Raw genomic sequence first — 18,675 nt, 5'->3', positions numbered from 1 at the left:
ATCTCTTCTGCTGATAAGGATGTTTCCTTACTCATTATGTCCTGCATGGACAAGGCCGTCCGTGATGGGTCCAACGAACTTGCCGCTTCATTCACGTCCGGAGTCCTGAAGAAACGAGTCTCTATGTTCTTTCCTGTCTGCTGGAGTGACGCCATGCCAAAGATCTGAGCTACTCTTTGCGCCCTTGTCCAAGTGCCTGTTTCCTGAAGTCTTGGTTAAGGAAATTGCCTTGTCTTTAGTACAGAAGGACACCCACGATCTAGTTGCGTCCTCGGCTCGCAAAGCTCCCCCTTTGCCTGCATTGTCTGCTAGACCTAGGATAGACACTCCAGCGTCTCGGTTTATCCCGCCCTTTCGTGGCAGAGCCTCCAGCAGGGGAGGTGCTCGTGCCGAAGGGAAGAGAGGTAAGAGAAAAGGATCCAAGTCCTCTAAGGGCAGAGTCTGACTGCCCACAACTTCAGACAGCAGTAGGTGCCAGACTCAAGAACTTCTGGCAAGCCTGGGAGAAGAGAGGCGCAGATCAACAATCTGTGAGGTTGCTCAGATAGGGGTACAAAATCCCTTTTGTACGCAAACCCCCTCTAGCGACGTCCCCCATCGATCTCTCTCCCAGGTACAGAGAGGAAGAAAAGAGACAAGCCCTGAAACTGGAAGTGTCTCTTTTGCTAGAGAAGGGAGCGGTGGTCAAAGTCTCGGACCTTCACTCACCGGGGTTTTACAACCGTCTCTTCCTAGTATCAAAGAAGACAGGAGGTTGGAGACCGGTGCTAGACGTCAGTGCTCTGAATGTCTTTGTCACAAAGACGAAGTTCACCATGGAGACCACAAAGTCAGTCCTAGCAGCGGTCAGAAAGGAAGACTGGATGGTCTCTCTAGACCTAAGGGACGCCTACTTCCACATCCCCATTCACTCAGACTCCCAACCCTTTCTGAGATTCGTCTTCGAAGATGTGGTGTACCAGTTTCGGGCCCTGTGCTTTGGCCTAAGCACAGCTCCTCTCGTGTTTACGAGGCTTATGAGGAATGTGGCAAAATTCCTCCACTTATCGGACATCCGAGCCTCCCTTTATTTGGACGACTGGCTTCTCAGAGCCTCTTCCAGTCGTCGCTGTCTGAAGGATCTCAATTGGACTCTAGATCTGATCAAGGAATTGGGACTCCTAGTCAATTTGGAAAAGTCACAGCTGGTCCCATCCCAAACTACAGTATTCTGTATTTAGGGATGGAGATTCGCAGTCAAGTTTTTCGGGCTTTTCCGTCGGCCCCCAGGATAGATCAAGCCCTGCTCTCCATCCAGAAGATGCTGAAGAAAGAACGCTGCTCAGTCAGGCTGTGGATGAGTCTGGTAGGGACGCTGTCATCCCTGGAGCAATTTGTCTCGCTAGGAAGGCTACACCTCCGTCCTCTTCAATTCCATCTGGCTTTTCACTGGAAAAAGGACAAGACGCTAGAGGCGGTCTCGATCCCGATTTCCGAAAAGATAAAGTCTTGTCTGACTTGGTGGAAGGACAATATCAGCCTACGAGAGGGTCTTCCCCTGGCAGTTCAGATACCCAACCACGTTCTCTTCTCGGACGCATCGGACTTGGGCTGGGGCGCGACGCTGGACGGTCGGGAATGCTCAGGTCTGTGGAACTCGAGTCAGAGGAGCATGCATATCAACAGCAAGGAGCTTTTGGCGGTTCATCTGGCCATGATAAGCTTCGAGAATCTCCTTCGAGGCAAAGTGGTGGAGGTAAACTCGGACAACACCACGGCCTTGGCGTACATTTCCAAACAGGGAGGTACCCACTCACTGACGTTGTACGAGATCGCAAGGGACCTGCTCATCTGGTGAAAAGATCGAGGCATCTCCCTAGTAACGAGGTTCATCCAGGGCGACTTGAACGTCCTAGCAGATTGTCTCAGTCGGAAAGGTCAAGTAATTCCAACCGAATGGACCCTCCACAAGGATGTGTGCAAGAGACTTTGGGCGACTTGGGGTCAACCCACCATAGATCTCTTTGCAACCTCGCTGACCAAGAGGCTTCCAATCTATTGCTCTCCAGTCCCGGACCCAGCAGCAATACATATAGATGCCTTCCTCCTAGATTGGTCACATCTGGATCTTTACGCATTCCCACCATTCAAGATTGTCAACAAGGTACTGCAGAAATTCGCCTCTCACGAAGGGACAAGGTTGACGTTAGTTGCTCCCCTCTGGCCCGCGAGAGAATGGTTCACCGAGGTACTTCGATGGTTAGTAGACATTCCCAGAAGTCTTCCTCTAAGAGTAGACCTTCTACGTCAGCCACACGTAAAGAAGGTACACCAAAGCCTCCACGCTCTTCGTCTGACTGCCTTCAGACTATCGAAAGACTCTCGAGAGCTAGAGGCTTTTCGAAGGAGGCAGCCAGTGCGATTGCTAGAGCAAGGAGAGCGTCTACCATTAGAGTCTACCAATCGAAGTGGGAAGTCTTCCGAGACTGGTGCAAGTCAGTTTCCGTATCCTCGACCAGTACCTCTGTAGCCCAAATAGCTGATTTTCTCTTATACCTGAGAAAAGGACGATCCCTTTCAGCTCCCACTATCAAGGGCTACAGAAGCATGTTGGCCTCGGTCTTCCGGCATAGAGGCTTAGATCTTTCCAACAATAAAGATCTGCAAGACCTCCTTAAGTCTTTCGAGACCACTAAGGAGCGTCGTTTGGCTACTCCTGGGTGGAATTTAGACGTGGTCCTAAGATTCCTCATGTCAGACAGGTTTGAGCCGTTACAGTCAGCCTCCCTGAAAGATCTCACTCTTAAGACTCTTTTCCTGGTATGCTTAGCCTCGGCTAAAAGAGTCAGTGAGCTTCATGCCTTCAGCAAGAACATCGGGTTTTCGTCAGAAAAAGCTACTTGTTCTCTGCAACTTGGTTTCCTAGCCAAAAATGAGCTACCTTCTCGTCCTTGGCCTAAATCTTTCGATATTCCTAGCTTATCGGAGATCGTAGGCAATGAACTAGAAAGAATCTTATGCCCTGTTAGAGCTCTTAAGTTCTACTTAGCTCGTACTAAACCTTTACGAGGCCAATCTGAAGCGTTATGGTGTTCGGTTAAGAAACCATCCTTGCCTATGTCAAAGAATGCTTTGTCATATTTTATCAGATTGTTAATACGAGAAGCTCATTCACACTTGAGTGAGGAAGACCGATCTTTGCTTAAGGTTAAGACGCACGAGGTTAGAGCTGTAGCAACTTCCGTGGCCTTTAAGCAAAATAGATCTCTGCAAAGTATCATGGACGCAACCTATTGGAGAAGCAAGTCAGTGTTCGCGTCATTTTACTTGAAAGATGTCCAGTCTCTTTACGAGAACTGCTACACACTGGGACCATTCGTAGCAGCGAGTGCAGTAGTGGGTGAGGGCTCAACCACTACAATTCCCTAATTCCATATCCTTTAAATCTGTCTCTTGAAATGTTTTAATATTGTTTTTATGGGTTGTCCGGAAGACTAAGAAGCCTTTCGCATCCTGGTTGATTTGGCGGGTGGTCAAAGTCATTTCTTGAGAGCGCCCAGATTAGGGGTTTGATGAGGTCCTGTTGTATGGGTTGCAGCCCTTGATACTTCAGCTCCTGGGGGTCTGTCAGCATCCTAAGAGGATCGCTGGGCTCCGTAAGGAAGGCGTACTTACAAGGCAGAGTAATCGTCTAAGTCGACTTCCTTACCAGGTACCTATTTATTTTGGTTTTGTTATATTGATAACTGTCAAAATGAAATAAAAAACTCTTAGCTTATACGATGTAAACATATTTAACTCTGGTCTCTACCCACCTCCTTGGGTGTGAATCAGCTATTATATATTCACCGGCTAAGTTAAATATTTAAAAATGATATTTTAATTATAAAATAAATTTTTGAATATACTTACCCGGTGAATATATAAATTAAACGACCCTCCCTTCCTCCCCAATAGAGACGCAGTGGGATGAGAAGAAATTGAGTCTTTGTTTACATCGAGAGTGGTATCTGGCCGACAGTTGGCGCTGGTGGGCACACCCGCAACCTGTATAGCGATCGCTGGCGAGTTTTTACTGTATGTGTCTGTCGAGCAACAGAGTTGCAGCTATTATATATTCACCGGGTAAGTATATTCAAAAATTTATTTTATGATTAAAATATCATTTTTGGTGAAAACCTACAGCTTTTTATTATGGTGGGTCAACTACCATAACTGAAAAGCTATGGCTTTGCGCTAGGTAACGTCATCAATTATGTCCAAACACCTTAAAGTGCATTAGCTAAATATATATTTTGAATTACAGTAACCTTTATAAACTTTGTTGTTTCTACCAGGTATCATAATAAAAAAAGTTACTGTAATCAAAACCGAGTATTAGCAATGAAACACTGTCAGAACACCGGAGCATTTGTTTGCCATGACTTTCATTTGCTTGGAAAACATGATTTTCCATCCCATTTTCTATAGAAGTTGTTTGTACAGTACTAGTGTTCATCCTATTACAAATACATTACTTCCTTACTTGAGCTAATGGTATACTGGGTTTTTCTCTGCCGTAGTTTGCTTAGTTTGCGATTAAATGTCATCTCATTGCTCCTATGTTCTGGCAAGCGGAACATGTTTTGCTATGCGCGTTAACCCCTTGGGCTTGTATTCCGGTGTTTTTTTTATTTATCTCTTCGTTCAATTATACAAACTTAACAAAGGGGTGAGTTGTAGCTTTGTGCCCCAGTCTCTGTTCAAACATGGACTTGGCTTTCATTTCCCATTATCAGACCAAGTACTGTATATCAAACACACGTTTCTACCCTAACCTTACCTTATTAACATGATTGATAGAATAAGAACTATATTTGTATTGTACATATATTCCCAAATTTATTACAAATAACAGGAGATTTAGAATGTAAAATGTTGGGCCCTTTATTCTGGTCAAATAAGTAATCTATGACATGCACCAGCTATCAGTTTTTTTCTGAACTAACGGGGCGAAGGAGGCTGCTGTGGTATGTGCTAAGATGACAAAAGGAGCAAAACGGGAATTTCTTATTAAAATCTGTAACTGCATTAATAGAGATTTCCACCAGTAGTTTATGGAATTCAAAATACTGTAGTGTATTTGCAAAGATCTATTCAGTTATGTGAGTTCCAATGTCCTAACTAATATTTCACTGTTCTATAATGAAACCTATTTATTTATATAGCCAGACACTTGCTCTTACTTATATAGGGGAAAATACCACATTCCTAATGAAGAACATTAGACGTGTTCTTGGTGTATGTTAAGTGGCTTTGAACTGTTCTGATGCAAATATCTAGGGGAAACTCCAGTTATGACTGAAAAAACAAATTTTAAAAGAGAAACAAACACGCGAACAACACCATACCTAATGTTCCCCATCTAACCTACTTACATTCTTGGGCCGACTATGCCCCCTGTTAACCCCCCTCATGGGGGTAGCCAGGTTTAGAGGGCCTGGAGTTTGTAAAGAGCCCCCCCCCCCCCCCCTTCCCTCTTACCATGGCGATAGGCGAGCAAAGCCCGATTAGCTGGAGGGGAGGGGCACTAGGAAAAATAAATGGATAAATTTTAGGTGCAGTTTTGTACTTTCCAAGATGCTATTGAGGCTGGTTTCTTAGATACCTTGAAAATAAAAAGCTGCTGTGGTGGAGGTCTGCTCTCAGAATGTTTTTCTATTTTTTACAGTTTCTCTTTTATACACTATCAGTCGTCTCTTTAGCACCCTGAGAGGTGTAGAGTTATCAATGAAGTGATTTATACATGGTCCAACTAATTTGAAAATAGTTTGTCTTTTGAACAATTGCACATCTTTGTAGTAGCTCATACAAATGTTTATAGTTCATCACATGCATGTACTAATGTTAATGATATAATACGTCTTGCTATTATTGTTGAAAAAAATTGCTATACCCTGTAAGTAGTAAATAATTTGTATTGCCTATGCATTTTCAAATACAGTATTAGTGATTACAGTGTATTTATTTTTCAGATTATCTATGAAAAATGGATGGTAACATGAGTGATTTTGGGAGTGAAGATGAGGATGCAGAATTTGCTCTCTATGCCCAATTGTATTTTGAGCCAAATAATGATGTAAATGTGACAGACACTTTACGATTAAACTCCCGTGATATAAGTAACAATGGTAAATCGCTTCCTGTAAAGGTGGCTGATGATACTCCAAAGAGAAACTTGTCCAAGCAAGAGGATGGGAGTAAGCGCGGCCAAGTGAGAGAGGTTCACCAAAGAAATCAGAATGGGTTTGAAACGGTTCAGGATCCGTCCCGAAAATTTACTTCAGCTGGGAAATCTGTTCCTTCTGATCAGTTTAGCACTATTAATGTTGCTTCAGAACATTTAACTATCCATAAGAATAAAGACTATCTTAACGAGTCTTCAAAATTCTCCGTAAGGAGGAGAAATCCAAGCATTTGCAGTGTTGATAGCATATCAGGGAAAGTCCCCCTTGATAGTTTGTATTGTAATGATTTTGATCCTCTTGATGAAGATGAAGAAATTGAGGAAGAATTAGTTCATGGCAAAGCAGTTGAGAGAATGAAAGAAAATGAGGCAGTTACTGGGAAGAGGAAGAAGCCACCTAGTTCTAGTGATACAAGCGACGAGGAAGACTCTAGGTGCAAAGTTCTACGAGCAGTAAGTAAAAAGAAAGGGAAGATTAAAAGGAAAAAAGTTGATAGTGTACCTAAGGATTCAAAGGGTCCAAAAAAGAAAATTATCAAGTCGAGGAAAAAGGCGCAAGAAATAATAACCATTGATGATAGTGATTCAAGTGGGAACTGCATACTTCTCCCAACGCGTCAAGAAGTCAGGAAAGTTAATCGCAAAGATGAGATACAGTTAATTGAATCCAATAGCAAAAATGCTAGAATTCTTCAACAGGCAAAGAAAGTTGAAGGAGCGATACAGTATCCTCAGCGTGCTGGAGTAGTATTAGTTTCAGATGATGATGATGATGATTCAGAGACACCTGCAACAGGCTCAAAATTTTCATTCCCATTATCATCATCATCATCATCGTCATCATCTGACAGTGAATGTGATATTTCTATGAAAGAGAGCCCAAATCTTGTTATGAATTTCGGCAATGAAACCAGATCAAAGCAACATAAGAAAACTGAAAAACGCAGCAAACAATTGATATCATGTGATTATAGCAAAGGGAGACCGCCGACCAAGAGGGTCCCTTCTTGTCCGAAATTCACACAAGAAATGGCCAGTTTCTATGATTCAGATGATTCGGATTATTTTGATATAGACGAAGTTCATGCTCAGCAGTCAGGTGAGTTGATACATGTCCTGTATTGTTAGTCTCTATGTTTAGAAAAAGTTAGTTTCCTGTTTTGAATTTAATAAGCATCCTGCTTTTTAACCCTTTTACCCCCAAAGGACGTACTGGTACGTTTCACAAAACTCATCCCTTTACCCCCATGGACGTACCGGTACGTCCTTGCGAAAAAATGCTATAAAATTTTTTTTTTTTATATTTTTGATAATTTTTTGAGAAAAATCAGGCACTTTCCAAGAGAATGAGACCAACCTGACCTCTCTATGACAAAAAATTAAGGCTGTTAGAGCAATTTAAAAAAAATATACTGCAAAATGTGCTGGGGAAAAAATAACCCCTTGGGGGTTAAGGGTTGGAAATTTCCAAAGAGCCTAGGGGTAAAAGGGTTAAGTTGATGTCAATCATTTCAATAAATCTTCCCCAATGCAGTCTTTGTATGCCTTATGCTTTAAGAGCAAAGATGGGTGACGAGAAAAGCGAAAACTAGTTTTCCTGAATTTAAAATATCTCTGCTAGTTATTTACAGCTCACTGCTAGGTATCAGTAATTATTATTTATTTATACCATCTTTGCCTTACTTTTTGTTGCCAGCTGTTTAAGGTAGTTGGGGATTGAGAGAATGCTGTATTATGTTTTTTTCCTATAGTTTATTTCTCTGAATTTTCTGAAGAATTTCATCATCTTATTCTTTTAATGTTAAAGATTTTGTGCAAGTTAATCAAACTTGAAGTATGACCTCTTACTCTACTTGTAAATTTTGTAGAAATGTTATACAGTAGTACCTCTATTTACAAGTTTAATTTGTTCTGAGAGCTTGCAATTCCTGTTCTAAAATAATTTTTCCCATAAATACTGTAAAGGAAATTCACTAGTCCATAACTTCACATACACACTACGAATTTTAAATATGATTTATATTTCTTTTTACATATACAACCCTGAGTCATTTTAAATGGATTACTCCTAGTTCCATTTTCTACGACCAGACTGTAATAAAATAAAAAGGGTTCAATTGTGCATCATAACTGATTACCTAGCAACTTCACTATGGGGCATTATTAGGTGTTGCATGGCAAGCTTCACTCTATTCTGGTCAAAGGCGGGGGTGGGGGGGTTGAGGCAGGACATTTCCTTAAATGACTCAGGTTTGTATAGCTAGGAAAAATACAAATTGTTTTTAAAATTTGTAGTTTATTCTTACGTGGATACAAACTTTTGAGCCATTTAAATGAGAGTCTTCCTCAGGTGGGGTAAGATCTCCATTAAGAGGTATTCATTTTCTCTCCGACTGTTACAAGTACGTTTAAGTTTGAGCAAAAGTCAATAGTGGATACGTGAAGAGAGTCCAACCAGCTCGTAAAGAGGCAGGGTTGTAGTGTCCAATTATTTAGGTCCAGTCTAAGACAGAGATAAAGTCATGAAAATCAAGAATCAAACAAATTCAATGTGTCAAATATAATCATTTATAAATGAAAACATGTTATTCTTACCTGCATGAACTCCAGATCCGTCTTGTGAGTACAATCGTATTTGATCAACATTTCATACTTTTATGGTGCAGATCCATGCCTTGATAAACAATTAGGTGTCCCATAGGAGTTTAAATTAGATTGTTATTGAGCTGCAACAACTTGGCTTAAGAAAAGTGTGTCTAAAGATCTCTCGAGTATTGTACAATCTTTCAGGTAGTGATCCGTGAAAGTGTTCTGTCTTTTCCAGGCACCAGCTCAGAGAACTTAGGCTACTGGGTGGCTCTTACGGAGCGCTAGGGTTGCAGCAAGCCACGGATATCATGTGCTCTGTAGGGTCCATGGGGACGCTTCTCCTGAGGATTTATGTGCTCTCTTAATTGTTTCTTTTAGCCAAATGGATATTCTGTTTTTGGATACCTTCATTCTGGAGTGGCCTGTGCTTACAAATAAGTTTGAAATCTTGGGTCCAAGATAGGCTATTCTTTTCAGATACTTTCTGAATGCTCTTATGCGACAAGCACAAGATTATCCAGATTATCACTTACCTCTTTGAGAGACGATATCATGAAAGAGTTGAATCCAAAATCAGTAACAGCGAGATTTTGAGTTTTGCCCTTGAGCTCGGGAAAAAACAAAAAAGATAGTTCCTTCCACCCTTTCGACTGTGACATTAGTTAGGATAGACTATTTAGTTCACTTAATCTGTTGGCTGAAACCAAGTCAAGGAGAAAGACAGTCTTTAGGGTAAGATCCCTGTCCAAAGTTTTATGCATGGTTTCATAAGGGTCTCTTTTCAAGGACTTAAGAACGTTTGTTACATCCCAAGAAGGGGGCTCGAGATACCGAGGAGGGCGAGTCTTCAAAGCTTTTATTGAGGGCAGAACAAGCCCTCTCAGTTTGAAAACCGGGCTCTAGGCTGAGCGGTAGCCCTTCACCGCAGTGACTGAAAGGGATTTCTCATTCCTCAGGAACACCAAAAGTCAGCAAGCACGGGACTAGTGGACTTGAATGGAGCAATATTTCCCCTACGACACCTATCACAGAATGTATTCCACTTGATTTGATAGACTGCTATGGACGACTTTCGGAGGTATCCGGAGAGTTGCTTTGCAGTTGGTTTCAAAAAGCCTCTCTTTCTGAGGAGATACTGGATAATCTCCAACCATGAAGAGATAGACTGTGAACTGCCTCGTTGAACTTTCTTACATGCGGTTGACACTGTAGGTTTGGCCATTCTGAAAGTTCTGTTGGGTTTTCCATGAGAAGTTCTGGCAGGTCTGTATACCACTTTGCTGTTGGCCACTTTGGGGCTACTAGTGTTACTCTGACCTCTCGGGATGTTAAGACTCTGTTCAGTACCTGATGAAGGCGTAAAAGTCTACTCCATCCACGGGTGCTGGAAGGCATCTTCCGTTGCTGCCACAAGGTCCGGAACTGGAGAGCAATACACTGGGAGTTTAGTGTTCAGGTAAATGGGAACATGTCTAGTGAAGGGAAACACCACAAAGTCAAAAGACTTCGCCACTAGAGGAAGCAAAGACCATTCGGAACCAACTGTCATGCCTGATCGACTCGGATGGTTTGCAACAACTTTCCTCTTCTTGCAGAGAGGGAAACTGTATTGTTCTAAGCCCAATAATGTATCTCCATTGTTAGACTGCTAGTTGGCATAGGAGGGAGACTGCCCCTCCTTGCTTGAAGATGTAGGTTGTCAGCACCACGGAGTGGCTTTTGAGAGTCTGAGAAGTGGAGTAGTGCTAGGTATGCCACTTTCATTTATAAGTAGTTGATGTGAAAGGCCTTGTCTTCCTGAGACCACAGACCTGAAATCTGCTCCCTTCCTAGGCGAGCGCTCTACCCTTGGCTTGAAATATCCGAGAATAGAAGGTACAGTACTGTACAGTACTTGGGGGGAGAGACCTGAATGAGTGTTCCTGCTTATGAGTTCTCCTTTCTCAACCACCATTGGAGATCTGTCACTACCTCTGTGGCACCGACAGCAGGGTTGTAGGGTGGTTGGAAGTTTGAGAAATCACTCGCAGAGCCCACTGTACCAAGTGAAGATGCATTTTCCTGAAGGGACTAACTTTTCCAAAGAGGTGAGGTGCCCTAGGAGCTTTGGGCCAAGTCAATATCCATGCCTAGATATCTGATGGATTGTTAGGGGTTGAGACTGGACACTTCTCAAGATTTAGTTGAATCCCCCACTTCTTGTAGAAGTAGAGGAGATTTCTGTGTTCTATAAGCAGGGTTCAAGACTGCTAAAAGAATCCAGTCATCCAGATATCTTGGATGCCTTATGCCCATTGCATGAACCCAGGCTGAGACAAGGGCAAAGCTCCTAGTAAAGACCCTAGGTGCTGTTGACAGGCCGGAGCACAGCACCTTGAAGTGAAAGATTCTGTTTCGGAAGGGAAACCTTAGGTACTTCCTTGAGGCAGGATGGATGGGTATCTGAAAGTACATATCCTTTACGTCTGTGGTCAGAAGAAAGTGGTTTTTTCCTAATGGCCTGAAGAACAGTGGCTGGAGTCTCCGCTTTGAACTTTGTTTGTAAGACAAACAGGTTCAAATGGGACATGTTTATGACGGGTCTCCCACCTCCCGAGGGCTTTTCTACTAAGAATAGATTGCTGAGGAAGCCCGGGGTGTCATCTAACACTTCCTCTATGGCTCCTTTTGCCAACATCTTGGACACCAACTCTAGTAAGAGGTAATCCTTTATTGAACCTTTCAAATAAAATGCCCAGGCTATTAGAGTCAAAGTCAGAGGGGGCGGACAGTCTTTGAATGGAACTTGATACCCTGAATCTAGTACTTCAATGGTCCAGGGATCGGCCTCAAATAACTGCCACCTGCGGCAATGGCTTTGTAGGTATCTCCTATCTAGTGATAAGTTGGGGGATATGCACTCTCTAGTGGGAGCCTCTGCGGCCCCTACCTCTAACGCCAGAGTTAGTGTCCTCTCCAGCTAAAGGTGGGCTGAGGGTCTTGCCTCCTAGGCTTTTGGAAGTCTGTAGGAGGATGAAGTTGTCTTTGCTGGTTGGCGTGTTAAAAAGGCGATTTACATTGGGTTTTTGTGAGGGGTGGGCATTCTTCGTGCCGCAGCTCTCATAAGAGAAGTCTGACCTACTTTCTCTGCCTTTTCTATGGCAGTGGCCACATCTGATGGAAGAAAAAGAGAAGGGGAGTTATTCAGGTTGGAGTTCCTCAAACTGAGAGCGTCCTGAGGAGGCAACTGTTTAGTGTGTCTAGCTAAGATGTTGTCATATCATTTTAGGATACAGTTACCCCAAAAGGGGGACTGTCCTATATATAAAGTAAGAACTTCAGAGCCCTAGCTCCTGATCTCGAGAGGTCTTCAAATTGTTTCAGGGCGCTCTCATCCCACAGATTTTGTCACCATGAATCATGGTACTGCCCCTGATCTGTGGTCCAGCCAGGAACAGGCTCTTATGGCAGACATAGCGGCTACCTCCATATTCTGCATCTTGGGATCCAAGGAAATAGAGGGAAGGTTAGGTAATTTGTTGCTAGGTATACTCGGTACCAAGTTGGCAGCGTTAGCATTGATAGACAGGAGGCTCGGATGGGCACCAGAGTGGACGTAAAATCTCTTCTTGTGTGAAAGTGTCAAGGGAGACAATTTAGAAAATCTGCTTGCTTTGATCGAGTTCTCTGAACTTGAGACTTCAGTGTTGAATAAGTCTAGCGTGTTTCGATTCTGATTAGAGAGCGCCACGTCAAACCTATGTTTTGGGCTTAATAATGTGTCTATAACGCAGCACCTACTAGCAATTTGCATGCAAGGAGGCTCATCTAGGCCATCTAGATGACAGATTAAACTCATGAACCAGACATTGGAACCTTGAGTGGGCTAAATCAGCTGAGCTGGTGCCCACATGCACATCCTGATCATGAGATGATTTCACTTTAGGGATAACGGGGTTCTGCCTGGATAGGCACGTTAGAAGATTTAATGTATCCTCGAGCGTCCTTCCTTTCTAATACAACATTCAGGGAATAGGGAGGAGAGGAGGCGGAGAAAGAACGGGAGTAGTCATGCTCACTCCTAACATACAAGTTACTACACGTAGCACTTTGCGAGGGAATAACAGGGTGTCTTTCCAAACTTGACCTGTGAGAGGATATCTCTTGGGGAGGCCACTTAGGGCGTCTCTTACGAGGACCATGTCTACGACATCAAATTTATGTAATGTCATCTGTTGCAGATAAGAAGTGTCACTCGATAAGGAGAAACAATTCTGGCACTTTTCCTTTCTTGAACCTGAAGAGAAGATTCATCTGAAAAGTAATGTTTGTTGTTCCAAAGAACATGTAAAATTTTAAGCATTATGAACATCAGGCAAGGTATTTGTGAGAGTATGGTGTGGTAAAGCATATAACCAGTGGTTGTTGGGTTATTAGAATGAGGTTATTAAGGATTGTAAGCCAAAAATAAATGAAGTTGAGCCAAAGCTGGCGATGGAACATGATCACGAGGGGCTTCCATTTATATACGAGCTTTTGTCATGGGAGCACGATCAGAACGTCCATTATCGTATAACATAGTATCATGGCCATCACGCGGAGGAATATCATCACGCATTGAAATTGTGGCCCATTCCATAATGTTCCGTGTACAGGAACAGATGAGGACTTTCGATGCCTTGATGGGAGATACTTCTGGAAGCGAAAAGTCATCCGATATGAAATCAGCCATATAGAGCTCACCATTCAATACACTAGTGGGACATCTGTGCATTTCCAAATGATCAGGGACTGGATCCGGGTCAGTGATGCAACAGCCGTAGCCAAGGAATCTGTCCCAAGGATCGACTCAGGACCACTTGGCATATGTTCAATATTAGGTGATAAAACATTTATAAAATTATGATCATCAGTAATTATATTATCATTATGACTGTTGTCCTCTGTAACTGGAGCCTCAGAAAGCTCAAGAAATGAAGGAGCAGGTTGGTGGATATCTTTTGACGCAGAAAAGATTGATTGATTGATTTAAAGTTTTCAGGACGCAGAAAAGAGCTTATGCTTCTTACCATTATTGGAAGAAGACAAGGAAGGAGAATGATCTCTCTTAGTTTGTTTCTTGCTACGAGAACAATATTTCTCCCACAAGGAGGACAGCCACTCGTTACATTACTCGCATGGAGATTCCACAGAACATCGCTTGCCACGGCATAAGGAGCAGAGAGGCTGCAGGTAGACATTAACCCGACTCACGAGAGGCATTAGCCATTGATAAGCACATTTGTAGCAAAGGTGTGATATGCACAATTAGTGACAATGATAAAAAAGGTAAAAAGCACTATTGAAAAGGGTAGACCTTTTGTCGTAACGGCGACCAAAAGAGAAATGAAGCTTGCCATGCGACAACACGTAACACTGCCCAGCAGTGGAGTTCCTACGTAACCATTTATGATGCAACTGAACCCTTTATCTGTTATTATTGCTTGGTCATAGAAAGTGGAACTATGAATAACCCATTTAATGACTCAGAAGTTTGTATCTGCGTAGGAATAAATTAATTTTTATAGGTGTTGTAATAGTAATTATTGAACAATTTATAACCTCTGACATCAGAAGTGAATACAAATTGATAATTCACAATGAAAAATAGAAATAATGGAAAAATTAACTCACACCATACCTTTGAGGAGAGTCGAGTCAAGGGAATTATATCCCTCATACACATAATTTTCAAGTGCCTGAGGACCTATGATTTCTGATCAACTTTGCAAAATCAAGACTAGCTTCAGAGAAGATATTAAATTAGTTAGGTCTTGTCTAGAATATGTCCATGTCCATCCTAAGCTTGTAAGGAAAGGATCATATGCGTCGTCAAAATTTTCCCAATCTAGTTACCCTAGCGCACCTGAAAAAGGAAAAGTTTTAGGTCTCCAGTTTGGGTCAATCATCAACCCAGTTCTGAAGTCCGGATGGAAAGATCTCAATTTGGTGTGGAGGACAGCTCAAAAGGGCCTTGGAACAGATGTTCCCCATTACCCATTGGTTACAAAAGGATTCTTAGACTATGGACCTCAATAAAGGCTATCTCCATGTAAGTCTGGTGGGTCCCTTCCCAGATAGCCATGATTCTTTACACAGACGTATCCATGTTAACTTGGGGAGATCTGTGAAGATTGCTGCCAATGCAGATTAAGTTAATTCAATGTGATGGTTGTATGTAAAATTAATATGACTAATATCAGCATGTTGTAGTTTTGTTGTAAAAAAAATTCAGTTTCTTTTATCATTTTGTTTTCAGATACAATTAAGATTTGAATTACCTTTATTTGTAACTTTTTTTGTAGGCCAAAAAAGTAACTGGAAAATTATATCATCGGACTATTACACCAAGCACAATAACCGCTATTACAACAGAGAGCCCAGATGCATACGTTGTAGACAATTTGGACATACTGTATCAAAGTGTACTAGAGTTCCACACTGCTATATTTGTGCTGAGACAAGTCACACTCAACGAAGGGATTGTCCGAGTAACTGTTGTTTCAGGGTAAGTTTCTTTACAACACTTGAAATTATTGTACGCAAGGCTGATGATAGTACTGTTCTTCAGCGTAAATAATTAATAAATCTGTTTGAAGATGTAAGCAATGCTAAATGTATTTCTCTTTTTATTGTATATAATGTTTATTGATTGCGAGGTAAAAATATGACTAATGTACGTATGAGTAATTTCCAATATTCTTTTTCTTACAGTGTGGTGATTCTGTTCACAATTTTTGTCGTGCCACATCATTCAGAGTTGTATGCGCCTTGTGTGGAAATCGTGGCCATACAGAAAGAGCTTGTCCAGACTTGTGGAGAAGATATCACTCAACGGTAGTACAGTATTCTGTAGATTACTCTGCTGTATACAACACATGTTTAATGTTTATATATGAATTAGTAATTTTATTGGAGGTACATAATATTGCTTTACAAATGCCCTAACTTTAATGTCAAATTCCACTTTAATTTCCACTTTGTTCCGTAACCGAAATACAAACCACGCTATTTACATAGGGTTTACTTTCGGCGTAGCTGAAATGACGAGCCATTAGATTTTAACGAGGGTTAAACTACCCCCGCGCTAGCTAGCACGGGGGTAGGGGAGGGCTACCCCTCCCCCTCACACACCGGTGAGCTGCCTCACTTCACTTTTGGCTCGGACGATGTACAGACGTGTCTGTCTCGTCCTCGCATATTTGACAGCCTTAATCTGTTTTTCTTTCAGTTGTGTATTCGAAGTTGGCCTCTACCTTTTCTTCCCATTATGCGGAAATACCCTGGACTTCCCGACCGCCCCTGTGGAACATTCATGTCGGCGGTCGATACAGACCCTCACACCCTTTGCCCGCAGTGTCGAGGTCAACGGTGTGAAAGTGATAATGTTTGTATGGAATGTAGGGAGTGGCCTACCTCCCAGTGGGAGAGGTTTGCCCGGCGGCGTGAGAAGAGTTCTCAGCGAGACCGTTCTCCCTCAGGGTCTGCCCTGGGGAAGGAAGGCTCCAAGGACTCTTCTTCCGTTGCCCGAACCTCCTCCGAAGCTCCCACTCGTTCGGTCTCTCGCGAGAGGCCGCCGAGTGGTAGCCTAGGTCCTTCTTTTGTTTCCCAATCTCCGGGTTTGGGAGAGGGTGTTACCTCCCATAGCAAGGCAGCTCCCCCTCCCCCGGACATTATTGATTTTGTTGATTATGACCAGACTGTATCTAACAATGATCTTTTCCAGCCTTGGGCTTCCTTGGGTCTTAAGGGCTTGCCCTCCAAGGAAACCCTGTTTGATCTGATCCAGTTGGGGGCAGATGTCCAACAGTCGCCGGTAATACCAGAGGTAGACGCTCTGGCTATTGTCGACGTTGTTGTGGCAGAGGCGTCCAACGGGTCGGGTCAAACCCTAGCTGCTACTGTTGCGGATGTTGCTGAAGGCTCAGGTTCCCCTTCCGAACATCCTTCGAGGGGGAAGCTGGGTCCAACGGTCTCTCCTGCAGGTGTTCCTCTCCCTCGGGGGAGTGCACTAACAGAGACTCCTCTTCGGAGGACCGACGACGGTGATACCCTGCCTCGAGGTCGTCTTCGCCGTAAGGCTCGCCCTCCTCTTCGCCGCCGAGGCCTTCCTTCTCCTTACAAGGGAGTTAAGAGGCGCCTTCTCTTCGGGTCTTCATCTTCGTCGTCCCCTGCAAAGGACTCTTCTCATCAGGAGCAGACCGTGGCAGTAACATCACTGGACCTCTCCGCAGATCGTTCGCGATCTCCTGCGCCTGCCAGATCTTCCTTGTTAACTCAAGCATCGGTCCCTTCGGGGCAGAAGGGCTTATCCCACAATGTGGGTAAGTCTCTTCCGCGACAGGTTTCACCTGTGCGCCCTTCAGTAGCGCGCAAGCGCCACTGCTCTTCTGATCGCCAGCGCCCTCCTGCTCGTCAGCGCTCTCCTGCCGAAGAGTCACCTGACTCTCCTCGCCAGCGCTCTCCTGCTCGCCAGCGCTCTCCTGCTCGCCAGCTCTCTTCTGCTCGCCAGCACTCTCCTACGCGCAAGTGCTCTCCTGCGGATGAGTCGTCAGACTCTTCTCGCCAGCGCTCTCCTGATCGTCAACGCGCCCCTGTTCGCCAGCGCTCTCCTGATCTCCAGCGTTTTCCTGCTCGCCAGCACTCTCCTGCGCGCAAGTGCTCTCCTGCGGATGAGTCGTCAGACTCTTCTCGCCAGGGCTCTCCTGATCGTCAACGCGCCCCTGTTCGCCAGTGCTCTCCTGATCTCCAGCGCTTTCCTGCTCGCCAGCACTCGCCTGCGCGCACGCGCCCTTCGGTCCCTGCTGCGTGTCAACAGTCTCCTGAGCGCCGTCAACCTCCTGCTCGTCAGCGCACTACTGCGCGCCCAGTTCCTGATGCGCGCCAACGTTCGCCCACGCGCCCACGATCTTCGGATCTGGGCGCAGGCAAGGACATTGATCCGTTGCCTCGCCAGCGTTCCCCTGCGCGTCGACTGCCGCCTACGCATCACCGTGCGTTTTCTCCTATGAGCACTTCTAAAGTGCATGCGCGGCCGCGCGCCCACGAGTCAACTCCTGAGCCCGCCCATGAGCCTTCGCCCTCGAGCACATCAGCGCCCCCTGGCCCTGCGCCGCAGTTGGCAACTTCTCTTCGCGCCACTGCGCGCCATCCTACGCGTCAGCGTTCTCCTACGCGCCTGCGCGATCCTTCGCCTGTGCGCGAACGCTCACCAACGCGCCAACACGCCCACGCGTCTCATCGCCACAGGTCTCCGACTCGCCCACGTGCTAACTCGCCTGTGCGCAGTCGGTCGCCTGCTCGCCCCACCCGCCATCGTTCGCCAACGCGCCATTGCTCGCCAACGCGCCATCACTCGCCAACGCGCCATCACTCGCCAACGCGCCATCACTCGCCAACATGCTTACTCTCGTCTAGGCTCCACCTTTCGCCTACGCGCCATCATTCTCCTGATCGCCAGCGATCACCCAGGCACTCGCGCACACCCTCACCTGTGCATCCACGCACACCTTCGCCGACGCGCCCCCTCGCCAGCGCGTCCGCGCGCCAACTCGCCAGCACGCCCACGCCCTTATCTCTGCGCACCTGCGCGCCAACGGTCGCCCACGCGCGACCCAGCGATTTTGCCATCGTGCGAGCGCCAGCGCGACCCCCAACGCAATTCCCGCCGGGTTTCGCAGCGCGCCCAACCTTGCGAGTTACCGGGGCCGCGTGCTTCCAGATCGTCCTCACGATTGCCATCTCGTAAGCGCCGAGCACACGTCCAGGAGCAGGAAGATTCATCGGAGAGGTCCAGGCAACATTCTTCTTCCCTTTCTTCATTTCAGGCAGGCCCTGTAGTATCCACTCTTAAGGATCAGCCG

The 18,675-nt window shown here is 44.8% G+C and overlaps 1 protein-coding gene across 2 annotated transcripts in view; it reads left to right on the top strand.

Moving 5' to 3' along the window:
* LOC137632996 (uncharacterized) overlaps positions 1-18,675 on the top strand; it is a 113,238-nt gene that overhangs the window by 42,556 nt on the left and 52,007 nt on the right. For both annotated transcript variants that reach the window (XM_068365164.1, XM_068365163.1), the window contains exons 2-4: positions 5,994-7,304; positions 15,118-15,320; positions 15,527-15,649. In XM_068365164.1, the coding sequence (XP_068221265.1) occupies positions 6,008-7,304; positions 15,118-15,320; positions 15,527-15,649 (1,623 nt within the window). In that variant the 5' untranslated portion in view covers positions 5,994-6,007. The remainder of the gene's footprint in view (positions 1-5,993; positions 7,305-15,117; positions 15,321-15,526; positions 15,650-18,675) is intronic.

Source organism: Palaemon carinicauda, chromosome 42 (assembly GCF_036898095.1).
Source record: "Palaemon carinicauda isolate YSFRI2023 chromosome 42, ASM3689809v2, whole genome shotgun sequence".
NCBI lineage: Eukaryota > Metazoa > Arthropoda > Malacostraca > Decapoda > Palaemonidae > Palaemon > Palaemon carinicauda.
This window is presented reverse-complemented; position numbering and strand designations above follow the sequence as displayed.